This window comes from Dunckerocampus dactyliophorus, chromosome 19 (assembly GCF_027744805.1).
Source record: "Dunckerocampus dactyliophorus isolate RoL2022-P2 chromosome 19, RoL_Ddac_1.1, whole genome shotgun sequence".
Classification (NCBI taxonomy): domain Eukaryota; kingdom Metazoa; phylum Chordata; class Actinopteri; order Syngnathiformes; family Syngnathidae; genus Dunckerocampus; species Dunckerocampus dactyliophorus.
In genome coordinates this window covers 7,193,219-7,214,175 of record NC_072837.1, presented here as the reverse complement: position 1 = coordinate 7,214,175, position 20,957 = coordinate 7,193,219, and the positions used below count along the sequence as shown (strand labels likewise).

The 20,957-nt window shown below is 40.7% G+C and overlaps 2 protein-coding genes across 3 annotated transcripts; both read right to left on the bottom strand.

The window, feature by feature from the left end:
* Nucleotides 1-1,179: 1,179 nt before the first annotated feature.
* hlx1 (H2.0-like homeo box 1 (Drosophila)) lies at nt 1,180-4,758 on the bottom strand. 2 transcript variants are annotated; one of them, XM_054761958.1, is made up of 4 exons: nt 4,224-4,758; nt 3,382-3,558; nt 3,073-3,257; nt 1,180-1,748 (listed from the first exon to the last, which is right to left on the bottom strand). In XM_054761958.1, exons 1-4 carry the CDS (start codon nt 4,663-4,665, stop codon nt 1,443-1,445), a joined length of 1,110 nt encoding a protein of 369 aa, XP_054617933.1. In that variant the 5' UTR covers nt 4,666-4,758; the 3' UTR covers nt 1,180-1,442. The 2 variants fall into 2 exon arrangements, with proteins under 2 accessions (XP_054617933.1, XP_054617934.1); XM_054761959.1 differs by lacking the exon at nt 3,382-3,558.
* A 9,142-nt stretch (nt 4,759-13,900) lies between these two features.
* slc35f6 (solute carrier family 35 member F6) lies at nt 13,901-20,957 on the bottom strand. The gene is made up of 6 exons (XM_054761871.1): nt 20,783-20,957; nt 18,495-18,567; nt 17,254-17,425; nt 16,929-17,144; nt 16,254-16,364; nt 13,901-14,981 (listed from the first exon to the last, which is right to left on the bottom strand). Exons 1-6 carry the CDS (start codon nt 20,857-20,859, stop codon nt 14,494-14,496), a joined length of 1,137 nt encoding a protein of 378 aa, XP_054617846.1. The 5' UTR covers nt 20,860-20,957; the 3' UTR covers nt 13,901-14,493.

Genomic DNA, 20,957 nt, shown 5'->3' with positions numbered 1-20,957 from the left:
AATGCTAAAATAACGATTATTAATAAATAAATGCCTTTCGTGTAGCACTTTTCAAAATGTGCTTATGGTTGTGATTTTCCTATTTGATTATTTTTAAAAGGCACAACCTGCGATTTTAAACGTGAAAACACAACCTTAATACTCTGAACAACCGATTTTAATCATGGCACCTCCACTTGTTTCTTTGGTCGTGGATTGTCCCTGTGAGAAAAGGGTAACGTGGCCATTTTAAACACAGGAAGTGAACAAACTCTGCTTCTTCCTACTCCTTTTCGGACATTTTGAATTGTGCAAGTTGAAGTGATGTATCTTGTTAAGAAAGAAACAAACGAACCTTACAAACGCACCTTGCAACAAATACCTGCACCGATGCGTAGTGCCACATTGCACAAGATCAGGAATATCTTATGGCTGGATTGCAGATGGCGGACAGCGTTAATCCCGACAGTTTCTAAATGAACCTGTATATAAGAGTTGGATGTCACAGCTGATGAAAAACAACACAAATCATAATAAGACCAGAAATGAGCCTCATTTAGGTGAAGTTGACATTATTAAAAAAATCAACAAAAGATTTTATTTGTATACAATTTGCATTCTGCTCATAGGGAATTTATATTTCACAGCCCTTATTTATTTATTGCATGCGATGTGCGAGAGCAGCACTATAAATGGAGCAGCTGTAGAATAGAGACTTGGAACTGCTTGGGTCAGCATAAATAAAATATATACTCATTCAGGCCACGGCTGCTATCTGGAGCCGTGAAATGTATACACACTATAAATTTCCTTTTTTTTGTTTTTTTTTACTGTGTGTGCTGCAAGAGTCTGATTTACATGAGCCTGCTTGCCTTGTTTATGCATGTGGAGATGCATATTTATACTTTTATTTATTGAATTATATATTTAATATTCATTTTGTGGTTTTTCCCCACTTAATTTAGGAAAGCATCATTTTAATATACTTTTTAAAAGAACAATAAGTAATAATTACTATATAAAAACCCCTGTTGTCGGCCTGCACGTAAAAAACTAACATCAATTATTGATTACTAGAAATTTGACCTACAAATAAAAAATAGTTTTCCACTTAAATAAGGTTTACGACGGTACTAAAAATAAGCATCCTTTTTCATCAAAAATAATGACACGTGCATCAGGAAAAAAAACAGACTTTTATTTACAATACTTTCAGTGCAAATGATATTAACAACAACAACACACAAAAAGACATGTACACTGTGTGTCCCGAGATTTCTTTTATACAACGTGAAGGGCAACAACATTTACAACTGCACATTTTATTTACGTGTTTTAAACCGTTTGAGGACAGCATCATGCACACTGAAGCTCTTCTGTCAAATTAAATAAACGCAACCTCAGCGGCTTCCATTGTGTCTCTTATGAATTGGATCCAAATAAGAGTCCAGGATCAATTGCGTTCATATTAGAAGCTGTGAAGAAGAGGAGGCAGAGTCCAAGTGCGTGTCATCCACGCCGCCGCTCATGATGACGCTGGTTTTGTTGTGCTCGCAAACGTCCAAATGTCTTTTGTCCTCTTTGTCCTCCGCTTCGTCGGACTCACACTCGCTGCGGTCCTCGCTGTCACACTCCGACTCGGCCGTCTCTTTCGGATCTCTGCCGGACTCGGGAGTCCTGTCCGGCTGCTCCTTCTCCTTGTCCTTCTGGGCCTGGGCCTCCTTGGAGTGCCGCCACTTCATGCGCCGGTTTTGGAACCACACTTTCACCTGTGGGCACACCGAGGATGCCACACGTTATACACTACTTGACCCAAACCACTCACATAAAAAAAAACAAAACGTTGAAAATCGTTAATATTTTATGCGCATTATTTACAAAGTGTGTACTGCATGACTTGCACATTTCAACCCTGCACATTTTGCATAAAATGAAAACAGAATGGCATCGCATAATGTACATAGGGAGGCATAATGTTTATTTTTATTGAATTTCATTTCTGTTTCTTTTACTTAATATTTTTTATTCTTATTTTATTTTTGTTTGGGATCAGTATAGGTCAAATATGCATTACTTGCGCCTTGTTTAAATTGTGTTCACTACATTTTGCACTCTATTTTAATACTTATTGTGCTTGTCTGCGATTGACTGGCGACCGGTCCAGGCCTCTCGACCGAATCCAGTTGGGATAGGCTCCAGCATCCTCGCGACCCAAGTGAGGATACGCGGCATAGAAGATGGATGGATGGACTTATTGTGCCTTTCTTGTATGTGTGCCCTTAATATAGTTTGCATTGATATGCAGTAAATGAACATTTTATTATTCCTAAAAAAAAAAAAAAAAAAGTGGCTTCCTGTATGCGAATAAAAACATGCTGCAGACTTGATAACAATTCAAACACGTTCTACAATATTTCATGCAAAATTTTGTTTTTAAAACGAGTCAATAATAAAACACCAGGACTTTAGTGGCGTTACAGTAAATTGGCGGATGTTTTTTGCAACTCAAGTTTTTCGTTTTTATTTGGGAGGTGTGAATTCAACTTAGTTGAAGTCGTTTTGTTTGTTGTTGTTGTTTATTTCTGCAAAATAACGTGACGACACATATGGTAATTAATTGTTAATGTAAATTAATACAGAAAAAATGCCAATCTGGGTTTGATATTCCACATTAGACTGATTCATGTTGCACATGGAATACTTCAGGGGAATAGAAGATGTGATTTCTCCCTGCCAATCAGCAACAACTACGTTTGTAAATAATGAAAAAGGTTTCTAATTAAATAGAATACTGATATATCAGTATTGCAAATACACTGATAATCATGAATTTATTTTTGATTTGAAAAAAACAATGTTTTAATGCGTGCCTCCAGGTTATTTTTATTGTTTTCGCAGCTAAACTTGACAAAATCAACATAATATAACAATGGCACACATGAAGTCAAGCAGACCTCCACCAAAGCCAAGCCATGTAGCAAATAACCAATTGGATGAAAAGTGTAAGGATGTGTGCTCGCTCAGACGAACTACCTTGTAAGCCAAAGATGTGTTTGTGTGCTATTCCACAGGGGGGTCATGACCTCATCTTACCTGAGCGTCTGTCAGGCCCAGCATGGCCGCCAGCTGTTTCCTATCCGGCTTGGTGACATACTTCTGGATCTCAAACCTCTTCTCCAGGCCTTTCCTCTGCAGGTTTGAAAAGACCGCCCTGGACCACGACCTCTTCCTCTTGTACGTCTGCGGCATTGTGTCTTTGGTGAGGACGGCGTATGGACCTGTGGGTCACCAAGACAAGACAGGAGGCATGGCGTTAGGGAAAAAAAAAAAAAAAAAGAGGTCCAAATAAACATTTCCTATAAACATTGATGTCCCTTTACAGTCCTATTCAAGTGGGACTACCTGGGAAGGTGTCCTGAAACTGATGCTGGCCTGATTGTCTGCCGCTGCTGCCTAGTGAACTCATCATGGAGGAGTCGTTCATCCCGGCCTCTATGGAGGAGAAGTACTGGCCGGCCGCTGGCTGAATGGGGATGTGGATGCCTGACTGACGGTTGGCGCTAACAATGGACGTGAGATCTGTTGTGTAGGACGAGAAATGGACTTAGTTCATAGCAAGGTAGCGGACAACTGCTGATGTTTCTTATAAAGGGCATGAAGTTCAGAGACGCTATACAGGGATGTCCGGGGGTTATTGAACAAATACAATTAAAAAAAGGGGGGGGAATAGAGCAGAAAGATACAATGTAATGAAGAAATGCTTAAATCTCAATATTAATCACACAAAGCGATGTCTTAAATGTAATTTAAAAAATAAAATACCTAATTAAAATTCAAATAAATATATATCAAAGTGGCCTCACGCATCCTTTGAATTTTCAGTAGTTTGGACACCCCTACACCAGTGCCCCTACACCTTCTGCACTACATTCTGACCTATGACCCCCTACTCTGTCACAATTTATCCCGAGGTAGGAGGCATTTTCTGTCCCTATCTATCCAGACTCACTTAACTACAGTACATAATGCCTTAACATGGACATACTGTATAAATACACAACATTAATCAAAGCAAAAACATGATCATAAAATACTTCAGGTGCTTCTTTAGGCCAATAGAGATGTGCTTACAAGCAAAAGCCATGTATTTTTACATGATGGCACCACTTCTCACTACGTCCATCATTTTCTTATGAAATAAAGTGCATGTTGTGAGAGGGTCTTCGTGTCTTGTCACCCCTCACCTCTTAACGACGTCTGTTCCTTCCCCTTTGCGTCAAAATCTGTGGACAAAATCCGATCAATTCCAAATTTGAGGTCCTTGCTTGAAGGTGGAGGAGCTTGCGGGGAGCTGAGCGCGCCTCTGGGCACAGAAGTCATCTGTAGTCCGTGTCTGTGGTACGGGGACGCGGGGCTCACCCTCGCCCCGTACACCGCCGCCTCCCCGGGCCCGACTGGTGCCGGCCGCAGCGGGGAGCCTCCGGAGGACGCCCGGTGCTGCTGAGCCTGCACGTGCACCATGAGGGCCGACGAACCGGCCATGTTCTCTGCATCTCCAGCCTGCAGGAGCTCTGCTATGCAAAACGATGGTTTCTTGGCGGTGTCCACTGCGAAGCCTCCTGCACAGTACGCAGACCAGAGGCTGAAATTGGAGGCGTAAAACGGATTGAGTCCGGTCGTGTACATCCCGGAGGTTTTTATGAATTCTCAGATGCTATGAGGAGACGGGCATGCAAAAAAAAACCGAAACCAGCAGCGTTATTGGACCTCTTGTTGTAAGACTCCTGCAACTCTGAAATCCAAACTCCACAGTTCCACTCCAAAGTTACTTCGTTGCTTTTGATTGGTTGCTGTGTCAGCCAATGGGGGCGTTGTATTTGCTCTCCTATGAGCTGGAGACTGGCGAGACGTTCATGGACACGACTTTTAAACACTCATTTTTAAACACCAATTTCACTTTGGAGACCATAGATAATAAGAATGGTACAATGCATATTTTGCAAAATAGAACTAATATTTAATACGTCAAATCCTAAGAATAGTTTATGATCAACCAGTTTTTTGTAGGCTGCTATATTTACCTCCAAAATAGAACCTATTTAAGTATTTTAGGATGCAACACAAATCCTTATTTCTTCCGGAGTAGAAGCAGGAGAAGGGTAGGGGTGGTGGTGGGGTGGCTACTTTATAATGACTGTTAGAACTTCCCTTTTTCAATATTTGTGCAACTTTATCTCGACGTGCAAGTTGCACGCTGACGCAAATCCGTCCCCATGCTCATAATAAACAGAGGAAATCTATTCCCCGCGAAAACGAAAACACAATTAACTTCAGAGGCCGCACTTCATCCGCAAGGACCCTCAAGATTCACACGCTGGGAGCTGGCCAACCTCACACTCCAACCCGCAAAAAAAACCAACAAAAAACCTCAACAAAACATGAGAATATCCAATTCTTTACATTTGTCCTCGCAGTTAATCAATTACGCACTGACGACGTCATGTTTGAATACAAGTTTATGCACCTGCCACTTCAAACAATAGTACACAACGTTATTATTGCTGATAAACTCCCATGTTTTTGCATGCATGTGTCCAAACAATAGCTTGTGAAGGCCGCATTCATTAGTCTTGATCCATAGTGCCGGAAGCGCAGATGACCCTGGCTGCCTCCTATCATGGTGTTTTCGAGTGACACTTTTCCGGGTTAATTTTAGAAATGACATGCAACGTTTGCCCTCCGCCGTGCAGTCAAAACAATCCATGGAAGAGGATGCAGATATTTCAGGTGCTGATGAGCTTTGCAGCGGGAAGCATAAAGAAAAAACAAAAAACAAAAAAACAACAACACACGGGCCTCACATCCCGAAACGCCACAAGCAGCCTCATAATAGCCTAATATGCAATGCAACGTAATGCATGTAATAGGCTGTCTTTACGTTTTCATTATTATCAGCGTGCCCTGATGTTTACGGTAAATTAACAAAAAACGAGGAAATAAAGGAAAATATTATATTGTTATTAATACATTACAATTAAATAAATAATGAATTACATAATTCATAATTAAGACATTTCTTTCATTACAAATTATGTACAATATCTTTGCATCTAAGATCAAATAACATAAGATCAACTTGATTTATCCCACATGGGGGCTGTTGCAAAATAAGCACATATTATTAATATTATTACAGCAGAAACAGGAAAATAAACAAGACTAAAATAATTTAAAAAAACTGAAAATGAAACTAAAAACAAAAAAAATCGATTCGAATTTTCTAATCATCAAGCAAAATCCTGTATTTCAATTAAATAAGTTCAAATTTTGATGCATTTTCTTGCACAAAATTTGATTTTGTGATTTAAAATGCACATATAGGTACTGTGGAGCAACTAAAAACTCTTCTACTTCCTTTCGGACGTGCAAGTGTGAACGTGATGTTCTTTATTGTAACTTTGTTAAGAATTTTCGAAACACACTAAACCGTGATCAGTATATGTTGCATCAGCCCCAGATGTTTAAAAAGTTAACTTTTCCTTTTTATAAGTCATGATTCAGCGACATTTTCTGCACAGTCACAAATGAACGTGTGGAGTTTTGCATATTCTTACACACTTTTTTTGCTTGTCACTGAAACATATTTTAGTTTCAATTAAGATGTTTTTTCAGTAAAACAGTCTACAGTGTTCCCTCGCTCCATCGTGGTTCACCTTTCGCTGACTCACTGTTTCACTGATTTTTTTGTGCTTTTTTTTTTTACAGCATATGATGTGGTTACAGTCGAGCCTGGCCCTTTAACAAGAATTGCATTGTGGGAAGTTGAGTGTTGTAGTTTGTGTTGTATCTCTATTCTCTCGCTTCTGTCTGCACCGCCCATTGTCTTCTGCATCCTGATTGGCTGCAGACCACTGTCAATCAATCTCCTTCGTGCCGTCTCCTGTTGTGGTCATGGCTACCAAACTAGCTAACCAGTGAGCCGCTTGCTAACCGCCAATACTGTAAACAATAGAAGAAAGAGAAGAAGCTAAAACACTCCGACATGAGCGATACGTTTGAAAAAAGATACAAAACGCTACAGCCGAACGGCGCCAGGGCGAGGCATGGCCAGAGGAGTAAAATATGCGTGAGTCACTTTATAATTTCTTGTGTCAAACCTACAAGGTTGATCATTAAAATTCAAAGGATATTAGAACTATGAGAGTGTTTAAACAAGAAAGAAATTTGCTAAAATGTTAACGGCTGTCTGAGGAAAATGTATAAAGTGGTATGGTGAGTGGTTTCACAGCCTAAAATAATGTGGGCTACTTCGCGGATTTCACTTATTGCGGGCTATTTTGGGAACCTATACGAGGGAACACTGTACGTCAAAAGTTTGAAGACGTTTTCTTATTCAAAAGCATGGGAAAGTGTGTCCAAATTTTGCCTTGTGGTGTATAAGGTGATTGCAAAACATCTACAGTATATAAAACTGAATAGAGAACGGTTCATTTTGGGTCCAAAAGGAAGAAGTATTGCTTTTCATGCTGGAATCCAGCTGGATATTTCACCTTTATTTCCCTCCTTTCTAAACCTGGTCTCCGTGGAGCTGTTAGATGAGCTCAGATTACTGCTCGAGCCAAACGTCTCCTTGAATAAGTACACTTGAGTTCGTCTTAGGCAATCACTGCAGCACAACAGGTGACATATTCTCATTGGGCTGTGGTCAACATCATTCAAGTGAATGGATTGAGTTTATCTTCTTTAACTCCATTTGTCCTGCAAAGATGACAGACAACGATGCTGTTGCAACGTGCATCCAGTGCAGCACGGTGAAGATGAAATGTCCAAACATTTGCGCATCACATGCATGCACACGGCGGCTGACGTTCACATGCTTAGAGCCTATTGTTGTGGCCTGATTGCTCGCTGTGTGTTTTTCAGGAAGTCTTATCGGGCAGAGGAAAAACTGAATGAGGGGCTCGCACCACGGCTCTTGCAGGATCAGAGGCTGGACAGAATCAAATGAGTTCCATTATTACGCTGAGAATTATTGCTCCCCTCTGTACGGCTCCTGCTCCAGCCAAGATTACTATTTCTGGCAATGTTTGCCTTAGGAAGGAACTTTCGCAGATTTAATGGGACCTGGGCCATTGTGCACAGCCTTCTGTATGGCACGCTGCCATCATCTGCACACAGGGAGAACTGAAGGATACTGAAGCCCATTCAAAACAAGGCTGTCCTATTTTTGACAGTGACCCTGAATGCATCTGATGCATGTCACCACTCTCAGGTTGACTTCAACTCAAATGATCTCCAAACGGCATCGTGTTGAGGTTAAAGGTCAGAGGAGGCCTCGTGACTGCATGCAGGCGTCAATAAAACTTACAGGAACCCGCAAAGATCCCTGCTCCGTGATCTCATTTTAGGTTCTCATAAAAAGCAGTGAGGCCATACTATAAATGTCAAAATGAGTAGAATGCAATTCAAGTCACAGAAAGAAAGAGAATCTTGTGAAATGTGTTATCTAATTATTATCTTTATGGCTTGGAACAGCATTTTCAAGTTGGATGTAGCCTGCTCTCCTTTGGGGGCCATCACGTTGGTTGAAACTGTTAACAGAGTTTTTTTCCGCTCAGCCCAGAGTCAATTCGGTTCATTTTTCTTTTGCCATCATTCAAATTAGCTTATGAGAGTACATGTTGTTGTTTGGATGTGATGTTATAAGATGTGTTTTTCTTTATTTTTCTCCAGCTGCTATGCCCCCGTGAAGTTTTCTGCTGCGTCCCAGGAGAGTAATGACCAAGTGGATTAATAACAAAATATTTTACTGTCCTCATGGAAATTTAGTAGGGAAAAAATGTAAAATATTAAAATTTTATTACATTTAACATGGACGATCTAGTCCGGATGCCTCCCGGACGCCTCCCTAGTGAGGTGTTTCGGGCATGCCCAACCGGGAGAAGGCCCCGGGGAAGACCTAGGACACGCTGGAGGGATTATGTCTCACAGCTGGCCTGGGAACGCCTTGGTGTCCTCCCGGTGGAGCTGGAGGAGTTAGTTGGGGACCGGGAAGTCTGGGCTTCCCTACCAAGACTGCTGCCCCCGCGACCCGGACCCGGATAAGCAGAGGAGAATGGAATGGAAAGGAATGGAATGGAAAGGAATGGAATGGACGATTTTAATTAACATCACCACAAATGTGGTAGACGTAATGCAAATTTGAAAAAAAAATTACATTGTTTTTATTATTTTCATAAAATTAAATCTTGAAATAATCTTTCAAGTTGTGTGGCAAATAACATCACACAGACGTCTTACTAACCGGCCCTTATTGAAATCATGTAAAGCTCTGCTTCTTCCTACTCCTTTTCGGTGCTGTGTAATCACGTGAAAGTTTTGAGATGATGCCGTATTCATCTTAACTGGTAAGTGAACAAGACACAGCAGTTTAAGTTGAAATGAGTGTCATGGCGCTTCAGGATGAACATCATGAGAGCTTCTTTTAGTGGCTTTTGACTCCTCCGTGCTCCGTCAGAGCCATTAAGTGGTCATTAGCTGGACGTCGGAGTGGTGCAGACTAATCACACTCACTCTGACCTGCCCTCTGCCGTAAACAAGCGAAGGGCTGCTGTAATGGATGCTTTTAAATATGATGGCGATGTGGTTGCATTTGAGCAAAGCCATCTGTTTATGTTGAAGCAGATTTAAAGTCGCCTCCAGTGCCCCCGTGTGCAAATGTACACAAGGTTAAATCACACATGCTGTGAGCTAAATAAGAGAGGAGGCTAATGGAAAAAGTCATAATAACAAACCGTTAGACTCGCACCTTATATGTAATAATATTACAACTGATGTACTCTGGTTCTCTAATAAGAATAATATTCTCTCTTTTTATGTTTGAAAGTCATGGAATGGAAGTCATTAGCTGGTTGCAACCAGAAGAGGCGCTGCTGATTCAATCTCAGACAACATGGGAAGCATCCGCATCGCATCCACATCCACGAAAACGGGCAGCATTGTGACACTGGCATGGAAACAGGAGTTCAGCACATTCAGAAAGAGGTTCTCGTAGCCCGTTAAAAACACATACAGTAGATCCCCACTTTTCACAGAGGTTACACGCTCCCTTCGATCGGCCACCGATCAGTGTCGGCACATAATCGGCACATGGCGACCAACGCCGATCACAAAAGCTCACCACCTCTGGCTCGTGCCACTGCAGCCTTCAGCCAAATCAACATTTGCTATAAAAGCGACAGAATTATTGGCTTGGATTCTCTTCTCTTCTCTTCCCTAATGAATGATACTGGTGATAAATAGAACAGACAGAATCGCTAGCCAGTCACAGCACACAATTATGGCGCCTTCAAGGATCGCCCAACATGGTGCAAAATCTCAGTGCTTGACGAAAAACATGATCAGTTGAAGCATGACTACGTAAACATGGAATGATTGTGGGCTTTCTTAACATTGTATGCTGTACATTATACCTGTATTAGGACGTGTGTATGTTGTATAAATGATTACCCGTTTAGGGGGAATGAGATGTGTTTTCTGCGGAAAAAAATGGCCACCTTTTGGAGATTTTTTAAACCAAAAATCCTCTTTTTGTCTCTGTGTTTATTTTGGTTTGTGTCTTTAGTTTGTACTATGTTAAATTGTTGTTTATTTTCAAAAGAAAATAGATTTTTTTTTACCAAAACTATGCAAATTTGCCGGGATGTGAATGCTGAATAATGGCTACGCGGGGATCCACAGTACATCCAAAAATTAGTTTATTCATTTTCCCCATTGTGTATTATGGACAATGCCGATTCCTATCAATAATTCTGGTGGACCAGCCTGGATGCTTCACACATTGTATTAGCACGTGACATTCTTGTCATTGTTGATGGCTGTGCATAGTGCTTGTAAATCATACAACTGTAGGGGGAGCCCTAGAAAAAAAATAATCTCATTTCTTACAGTTACTGTAAAGACGCCTCAAGCAAACTTTGTAAAATAGATCAAAATATGCTCAAAGATCCAACACAACGTAGAAATAGTCAGCTAAACTGTTCATTATTAAAGGAAACATCATCTTTAGATCAGGGGCAAACGCAGGCAACTGCCTGGGGCCCCGAGATTACCAGGGACAGACTCACATTTTGTAAAAATTCTACACAAAAAAAAGGGATGTCAAGGGCCCCAATGGCTTGGTTTGCCTTTCGATAAATATCTGCAAGAAACGCTCAACAAATGTTCATATAGAGACTTTTTGGGTCTCCTCACATCCATCATTTTATCCATCATCTGTTTAAGTCGTTCACAAACTTATTTCATGCTGAGGCTTTGTCTCGTGGGAGGACATGTCTCACTGGGACAATTTCAGCAGAAAGCAGCTACTGCATGGAAGCCTGTTTGTACAAAGTCCCAAGAGCTACTTGGGTTTATTTGCTTTATGTATTTTAATACTGCATACTGCGATCCAACAGGCCATAAAATAAATTCCCTCATCAATTTGATTCACATGCTTTGTACAAACTCTCCATACTGTATAGTATTTATTCGTGATTATAATCTCAGCACCTCATTCAGACCTGGTGCTAAGTTTTGACCCATGCACTGTAACTTACACTGCTTCCATATGTGATAACTTTGAATTATTATAGTTTTCTGATTTCCCTCAAGCTGCGCAGTTATTCAGTTTTATGACCTGGATAAATGTGGACAGCATGACGTTCTCACCTTCAAGCAAGATCCGGACAGCAGAGATGGAGGTGAAGTAGTTGACGTTGCATTGCCATCTAGCGGCCATCCACAGTTTCACAGGGAAGTGCTGCAACGACACACACTTTTAAATAAAAGCTCCTTCTAAGTGATTTTGTTTAAGATGGTGACCCACCTTTCTGTGCATGGCTGGGTCACGGGGGTCCACTCCTGCGCGGGAAGGGAAGCTGTCCCCTCTCCTTACGCCCCTGGGTTTGTGCGCATATCTGGCCATAGTGGGAGGTTCTGGAATGTGTCTTGTTGCTGCAGCCAGGTGGGGGCATCTTCAGTGGGGTCCCTTTCTTCCTGCGCTCCATAGATTGGGCGGGGGGGCCTTTGCTAGTTCCGGGCTGACTTGCTCCTTAGCAGTCCACTACTGACCACTTCCAGTGACAAACTTGCTCACACGCAGTACATGCTCAATGTCGGTTGATGCACTTTTTTGTGGGCATCATGCGTGAGTACGTGTTTGTCGAAGCCAGCAGGGTTCAAATCTTTTCCACTGAGGCCCACATATAGAAAAAGTGAAGGACCTGGGGGCCGCTACTGTAAGTCCTTAAGCATGCTCATATCAGTCAGTATTTTTTTGGCAACTAAATCACCTTTTTGAGGGCTTTAACATACTCAAAATTTACCAAATCTTGCGAGCACGTGTATGTGCATGCACCTTATAACACGCACAGGTGACAAAAAATAAAAACATGACTTTTCTGGGTCCCGGATGCCCCCCAGGGGAGGCACGTCACCGGTAGAAGGCCTCACGGAAGATCCAGAACACCTTGGCGAGACTATGTCTCTCAACCTGCCTGGGAACGCCTCCGGATCTGCCGGGAGGAGCTGGACGAAGTGGCCGGGAGAGGTAAATCTGTGTTTCCCTGCTTAGGCTGCTGCCCCGGCAACCTGACCTCATATAAGCCATAGAAGATGGATGGATGGATGGATTTTTCTGGGTGTGCGCTCATTTAAAAGATAATGTGTATGTCACAGTACATCTAATATCTCCCTATATTGATGAACAGATGCAATATAATGCGCAACCAAGTCATTTGTGGTAGTGCATGAGGTGTGTTGAAAAGCAGTTCCGATGCCATCTGCTGTACTGAGTTGTAACAGCAAAGCTACACAAACAGTCCCATTCTAATGTGTTACAGGGTGAATGAACAGATAGCACTATAACACTATGGAGTCTAGTGATGGTCCAAATGTATTCATGGTGGGCCACCACAAATAAATGTATGTGAAATATTGTGTGGTTATCGTTGGACGGCAAAACAATTCTTAATATTGTCTCCATTGTGGTTGGAATGTTTGCATTTTCTGTTGGCACTCAAACACGTATTAGCTGCATTAAATTATTGTCCAAAGTGCGGAACTTTCAAAATATACAATTTAAAACAGCAAAAAATTAAAAAATCAGCAGTAATTTTACAAGAATACAATCAATATTAAGAGAAAAAAGGTGTAATCTGATGAGAAAAAGTCAGAATTTTCAGAGAATAACCTTTTAATATTATGAAAAAAATATATGGAAAAATAATGGGTTTTTTGTTTTTTATGAGAAACAAACTAAAGATGTCCTTTCTGGAAAATTATGTTGGGGAAAAAGTTATAATATTGTGGGAATAAAGTCATTACAAGAATTTACAAAGATTATTTAGGAAGAAATTTGAAATATTTGTGACAAAACCTAACAGAAAAAATGAGCAAAGATTAAAGTTCATACTAATAGTACGCTTTTGAAAATATATTACAAAGCTGAGATGCAGTTTCTTCTTGAAATATAGCGTATATAAGTTCTTAGCATATCTACATGTGTTGGGTCCTAAACCATCAAATTTCTTTTTTCAGTATGTGGCACTTGGTGGAAAAAGTTTGAACACCGGTGCTTTAAGGCTTTGCGCACTATCACTATATATTGGCCATAAATCACTGTGTCATTGTGGCTAATTAACACATTATTCCTGCATCCTGTTTGAGGGTCATGTGCACAAATCCTAAGGGATTCTTTTGGTTTAAACTTTGACCTCCATTAAAGCATTACAACTGTCCTCAGGGAGGATGTTGGGCTGACTCAGGATGTGAACGGCCAGCAGGTGTCAGCTGCTGCTGTTAGCCGTGCGGTAATTGGACCCTTTTTTGGTTGTTAAGAAAGTTACTAATTGTACGTATATAACATTTGTTGACCATGACATGATTTAAATACTAGGATTTAATGACAGTTCCCTTTTTTCATTTACAGCAATGTGAAATGAAGTAGACACTCTGTTAATACAACTTGTGCAAATCCCTTATTCTTAGTGACAGACTCTTTCAATAACAGAAATCATTTCCCCCATAAAATAAACAATCATTTTAGTGCCTTCCAGTCACGGCAGTGGAATTGAATTTTGTGAACTCTTTGGCACGATCTCGCTGCTCAGTCAGCGTCATTAAAAAAATAATCCTAACAATAATAATTACAATTAAAAAAATGCGTTTCAACAAATTAAAAGTTCTTTTCAAAAACAGCACGGCAGTGAGCCTACCAGTAAAATCCACATAAAACATCCCACTGAGCTTTAAAATGGTTTCTGACTAGTAAGTTTCATGTTCTTTGTGAGAACATGCATTAAAATAAGGATACTTGGCTAAAAACAACATTTTAGGAGTCCAAAAAAAGCATAGTCTAAGAAGACCTGTTTCTAAAATGCAATGGGATGTTAAAATCTGTGTTTAGTAAAAAGGTACAGTGTTTTTGACTTAAGGATGTTGTGTGTGTGTGTGCAAAGTGTACCAGCTGCTACTTTAGCTCTCGTCAGGTGCCTGCACCGAGCCGTCTCCAAGCAGTCTCTCCCTTTCTCCTGCACTGCTCTCCTCCTCTACGCCGGCCAGCCCAGCGCAGCAAGGTATTCTGGCCAGTAGAGGGCGATGCAGTCCATTGTAGAGGGCTGTCCCCACCAGCAGAACCAAGAAACCCAGCACCTGGAGGCCGTGGAACTGCTCCCAACCCAGTGCCAGGCTCACCACCCAGATGACCAGCGTACGCAGGCTGTCCAGCACCATGCGTGTGGTTGCGCTGATCTCCTTGGTGACACTGATGCCGGCGAAGTTGAAGAAGGCGATGCTGACGGTGTTTCCCAGCAAGGCCAACAAGATGAGTGGCCGGTGACCGATTTGACAGAAGGCGTCCAGCGCGTCCTCCAAAACCTGTCGAGGGGTGTCGCTGAATTCGCCCACGTAGATGAAATACATGGGGATGAGCAGCAGCGACAGGACAAAGAAACCGAAGAAACCTGGACACAGAAAATGGCGTATAATCCATCTATTATCTATTCTGCGTATTGCTTGCAAGGTCACAACAGACGCTGGAGTCTATCCCCGGAGCAAAAGGCAGGCTCGCAGGGAGCTGGAACCTATCCCTCAGTCGTGCATCAAAAATAGACATTTTTGTGGGCGTATCAATTAGACGTAATCCCGGCAAAAAGTTGTGATCTACTGTATTGACTTCCTTTTCTGCGGTACTCTATAAACATTAGTAACCTGGTATATGTCAACACAGGACGTGAACAAACTAATAGTCATTGCGGAGACACGGAGAAGGGTAGGATTAAATAAACTCTGCTTCTTCCTAGTCCTTTTCAGACTTGTCAAATTGTGAAAGTGTAAACATTAGGGTTATGAAAGATAATCCGATGCGACCGGATATCCGGTTTGACAAGTGAGCAGCTTCCTGGATCAATAAAAATCTGCCAAAAATCCTTAAGACTAATCGATTATAGAGACATGCACCCGGTATTGCAAGACTTGCACCGAACAAATACGCACATTAGCACTCAATGTCATCATCCAATCTTACCTTTATGCATTCCCACATAGTATTAGCATTTGGGGCAAAATATGAGGTGAAAGAAAAACGGGGAAAGTACAGTGTACTGGTCTGTGTAGCATGGGAGAAAGTCAGATGGTGCGTTCAAGGACCGTGGAACAAAGTGGACCAGGTCGCTGCTTGCAACAAACAGCATAAACATGCAAACTGTGGAATTTCTAACGTATATTGTTTTTTTGAATAAAATAATGGGTAATATTTCCAAAATTGATATTCATTTACATAAAATTCAATGTATTTATTCACATTTTCTTAAGTGTTTTTTTTTAATCACTGCACCTGAAAGTTTCTCGGTGGCAGCGGACCCCTGCCTTGCAGCATGCTTGGGGATATGAAGTGCTCATTTATACATTTGAAAATACTGTAAGAACGTCACTTCTATTGAATTGGCTCATCACGTAAGATTAATGTCTACATCAACAAATGTAACCGTAGAATGGGATTGAATAGAATCGCATCAAATCATTGTTTTTAAAATATATCCTTTTTGAATCGCATCGTAACCAGATGTACTGTACATCCCTAGTAAACATGTGATGTTGTGACTTTGTTATGCATGTTGTAAATAAACTCAACCAACACCATTCTGCTCTTGAAGCTATTGAGTAGAAACCATTCTCAAATGTGAGGTCTTTGTTCTTAATATTTCACGGATGCACGTTTTATGTATCTGCTTTACCCTCAATTCCAACAGCCCGCAGAGGATGGACATCATGTTTGTACACAAACTTTTCCTCCAGCACCATCTGCACAGACACAATGACCTGAGCCAGGATGATCAGAAGGTCTCCTAAAAGACAGAAGAGAGGAATTGTGGTCCAAATTAGGATTGGGTTTGGAATTCATTGTCATACTTAATACTAATAACTAACTAATACTAATAATTTCACATTTTTTTCCCCACAGGAAATAATGCAAAGTCAATGAACTCGTTCCAGGGAAGTTAACAACTATACAGTAAAAGTAAAATATGAATCACCCTTGAAGACACATAACAGAAGCATCATACTGCCACATAACGGTGTTTTATGGACATTGCTCTAATTAATAGGTGTGGTGTAGTCTGTAATAAGTTTGAATGTGTTAGTTATTCAGTTAATTGTGTCGCTTTTCCTTGTTTTGTAGTAGCATGACAAAAACATTAAAACATCAAAATAAATCCATGAAATTTTGGTTGAACTACATTTTTTTGGTGTGTTAAACTTTGAATGTGTACATTTCCTAGTTGAAAAGGGTCAGCAAGTTTGCCCTTTCTTCTTATGTTCACAATTAGCATTACATGTTGATTAAACCTCTATAAAACATTTACTTGTACGCCACATTGTGGCATCAAATTGAGCATCATCTGCCTCACCTGTGATGACGTCACTGAGTTTGTGACTGCCGTCTTGGTGTCCACTGAGGAAGTCGGCCAGGCCCACTATTACCAGACCCAGGATGGTTGTGAGGATCCCCAGCCACTGACTGGCTAGCAGCCGTCGCCCCAGAAATGCCACAGAAAGTAGACCTGTGAAGATGATGACAGCGCCACGAAGCATCTGGAAGCTGGAGGCGCTGGTCATGCTGAGAGCTAAACATTCAGACACGGATATAATCAGGACATGTGACGCTGAAGGATGCAGTTATCGGACAAATATGAATGTTAAAAACAGGTATTATAAAAGGCTGTCATGACTTACCAACATACATGGTTGAGGTGGCCAACATGTCACACATGGCCGGGGGAAAGAAGAGGAAAGGGTTGAAGTTCTGGCCTGGGTTCATCTGGGGTTCGGGACTGCGGCGGTCGTGGCACAGTAGGATGTAGAAGACTGCCAGACAGCTGAACTCGCCCAGAAACATCCCCACTGCCTTGGTGAGAAACACAAAGATTAACAGGAAAGTCATTCCTAATCATACTCCACATTCCTTTTTGCATGAAAATCGATACAATTTTTCATAGTTTCATAGACAGTGAAGGGAATTAAGTACAGTGGAACCTTCTTTAGCGTCATTAATTAGTTCCAAAATGTCCGACTCTGATAGAAACGGACACTAACCAAATCAATTTCTCCCATAAGAAATAATGTAAATCTAATTCATCCGTTTCAGAAAGCCAAAAATGTTCACACAAAACACGTTTTTATAGTTTTGCAATGATAGTGTTATATGCAGAAAACTATTCGAAATGCATTAAATACATAAAAATAATGAATGAAAGGGATAAATGGACATTTAAGCTTACTTTTACCTTCACTGAAGACGTGATTCTGACTTGACTGTTCCCAAAGATGCAATGTGGCGGCGAGATCAACACCTTGCTCTTCAACACCACCTTCCTGTTTTGCTAGGAGTTATTTCTTGAATTCAATAGTGTTTCTCCTCTCAGTAACCCAAAACTGATCCACAGAAAAATAGAGAAACACTATTGAATTCAAGAAATAACTCATGGCAAAACAGGAAGATGGTGTTGAAGAGGAAGGTGTTAACCTCGCTGCCACATCGTGTCTTTGGGAACAGTCACGTCGTCAATGAACATAAAATTAACTTTAAATGTTCATGTATCCCTTTTTATTTGTCGTTTATATGCATTTAGAATTGTTTTGTGCATGTAAAACTAATTGAAAAACTATAAAAATTTGTTTTGTGATAACATTCTTGAGAGTCAACCATTGGTGACATAATAGACAAGCGACAAAGCTGACTTCCGGTTGCCATTTTGCTAGCAAACTAAGGATGCTAACAGGACATTTTGTGGTAAAAATACATTAAGAACACAGTGGGGCTCATGCGGTAACACGACAAGACGTGCCCCATATTGTACGCTAACCGGAAAATGTACGCAAACAGAGGAAACATTTTGTTCCACTGTATTTGATTTTCCAGTAGACTATGTTTGAGTATAAAATATATGCATTTTGAAACCAAGGCAATGCATTACCTGGACAAACGGGTGAGAGAATGCATGATCAGGGTCACTATTGCAGCCCGGTGCTCTGAATGTGTCTGCCCATCTGTTGGTGAAAAAAAACATTACATTTCAAATTTGTTCTTGCACATTTATTCTTGCAATATTCTGACTTTATTATTGGAATATTATAACTTTTTATCCAACCCAATTTAAAAAAAATTGCAACTTTATTCTTTGTTTTGCTTCTTTCGTATATTACAAATTTTTTTATTTACATTTTTCAGCTCCATGCTCTTTTTTTCTAAAATTCTTTAATAAATATACCATGCCACACCAATATAGCTGTTGAGGTTTTAAAACTCACTTTGAATTTGTTATACTAAATAGCTCATCTTACACAGAGATATTTTATCCCTTGCCTGGTGAAAAGTAGTTCATGTCATGGTGCACAAATCCACACAAAGTTTCATAGTCAGGCCATAAGAGGAAGCATGACCCATGTGCTGTCCTTTTCAATGTGCAAGACAGAAGAATGTGGCCGTGAAACGTGATGACGCAGCACTTCCCTCAAGCTCAGCTCCTCGCCACACTTCAGAACCTACACTTTGTTGCCCGATTCCTTGTGGCGCTTCCGTAAAAGTAAACCAAGCAAGGTGCAACGAACCCTGCAAGATTGTATCTTATCATGTGACTGTAGTGAAACTTTAGCTGTTAGTAGCAATATATGTCTGTCTGCAACATGACCTGCTGGTAAATGTCTGCACTGAGCAATGTGAACTTTACACATTGAGCGTGGATGCTGCTCGGCTGACACACCAACAATGGTCGACGAGTGTGAGTCAGGCAGTAGAAAGCTGACATTACACATTGTTGGGGAAGTAAAGAAAAACGGATTCGGTTCGTTATGAGATATTTTCATCTTTGTTATGCCTTTTAATTTATCATACTGATTATAATCCCTCATGATTTGGATATATTGTGTATATTGTGTTGCCAACACACATAATCAGACCACAGCCATGCAGGCATGCACGAAGAGATGTCAGAGTAAGATGGCGTGCTTGCTCAAGGGCATCTGAAAGCAGGCCTGGAATATTCAACTAGTAGTCAAAATGTTTTCCTGACATTTAAGGCTAAATAATACAGCTGTATTATGGTGTGTCTATGTGTCTTAATGAGCTCAATTTATAAGGACTCGGCTTAAAAGCTGGAAGGTGGCAGGTTTATGCTTCTCTATGGAAGCCCTAAAATGAGAAAATTGGGTCTGGTTGCTGGGCATGATAGGACTGGCATAAAAATAATCACAATATCAAAATATTGACTTGAATTCCTAGATTATGATTCTAAAGAAAGGTCCACTTTACTCAACAGCTGTCAAATTATATCTGATGTTGTCAAAACTTTTTGACAATTGTTCTTGTTGTCGCTTTTGGTATAATTAAATACATTTAGCACAGACAAGCTGTCCTCAGTTTACGACATTTCGTGGTTAAGATGCACCCCCATAAATTACCGTATTTTACGGAGTAAAAGTCACTTTTTTCATGGTTTAACTGTTCCTGCGACTTATACTCCGGTGAGAGGGCGCTCCAGGCTTGTGTGCCAGTATCTGCTACTCACTATCACTGCTGTACCACTGAAAATGTACAATGTAAACAAACATCAACTTATAAAGACAACTGAGAAAAACTGAACACTAATTCCCCCCCCCAAAGAAAATCATATTCTGCAGATTACAATGTTGTTTAGGCTATAGTTATGTCAATAACTGTTAATACTGTTAATGTGGTACTTACAGTACTTTATGTTTCGACCGAAATTGATATGAAATGTTACATTAGTTGTTAAAAAATATATTAAAATATAATGCCTGTCAGTCATTGCATGTACTCGTGACCTAACATGTTGAGTCATGTTATGAACACCCCATGCTGTCCATTATCCTGTTATTTCACCAGCAGAACTTGAGTCACTGTTGTTTAGTCTTCAGATAAAGATGTTTGAGTAGTGTTTCCCTTCTGGCTGCAGCCTTATCTTACTTGTCGATTCATGCACATGAGAAGGATTCATTAGCAGCGTTGTTAGTCTCTCATTTGTTAGCAGTTAGCATTGCATGCTAGCAACTAAGCAGTAGTTACTTGTAAATTACGATGAGTGAAAAATCATAATAAAATGAGCTCAATGACTACACTTTGCCTTATGACTACGCAGGACAATGTCTTAAACGAAACGCGGTATTTTGTGAAGTAAACAAAGACACAGTCCCTACATGGTTAGTTTTTAGCTAGCATCACTGTGTCAAAATAACGCTTACTTACTTCGCCGACAACGTGTTGATGGAGCCAGTTGTCAGCATAAGTCCCGCCAGGAATAGCTGGTATTTGGTCCACGCCATGCTGGAAATCTGAACGGGACAAACAAAACCCGCACGAGAGACCACTTTCAAATCTCCACTCTCCGTGGGATTCCAGCAGACTGTGAACGCCACATGAC

Coding starts and splice junctions, on each gene's coding strand:
- slc35f6 (XM_054761871.1), bottom strand. CDS start 20,859: ATGGCGTGGACCAAATACCAGCTATTCCTGGCGGGACTTATGCTGACA. Junction 18,568..20,782: donor ATCAACACGTTGTCGGCGAA/GTAAGTAAGCGT, acceptor TTTCACCAACAG/ATGGGCAGACACATTCAGAG. Junction 17,145..17,253: donor CACCTCAACCATGTATGTTG/GTAAGTCATGAC, acceptor CTGAATGTTTAG/CTCTCAGCATGACCAGCGCC.
- hlx1 (XM_054761958.1), bottom strand. CDS start 4,665: ATGTACACGACCGGACTCAATCCGTTTTACGCCTCCAATTTCAGCCTC. Junction 3,559..4,223: donor GGAACAGACGTCGTTAAGAG/GTGAGGGGTGAC, acceptor CCTACACAACAG/ATCTCACGTCCATTGTTAGC. Junction 3,258..3,381: donor GTTTCAGGACACCTTCCCAG/GTAGTCCCACTT, acceptor GGTGACCCACAG/GTCCATACGCCGTCCTCACC.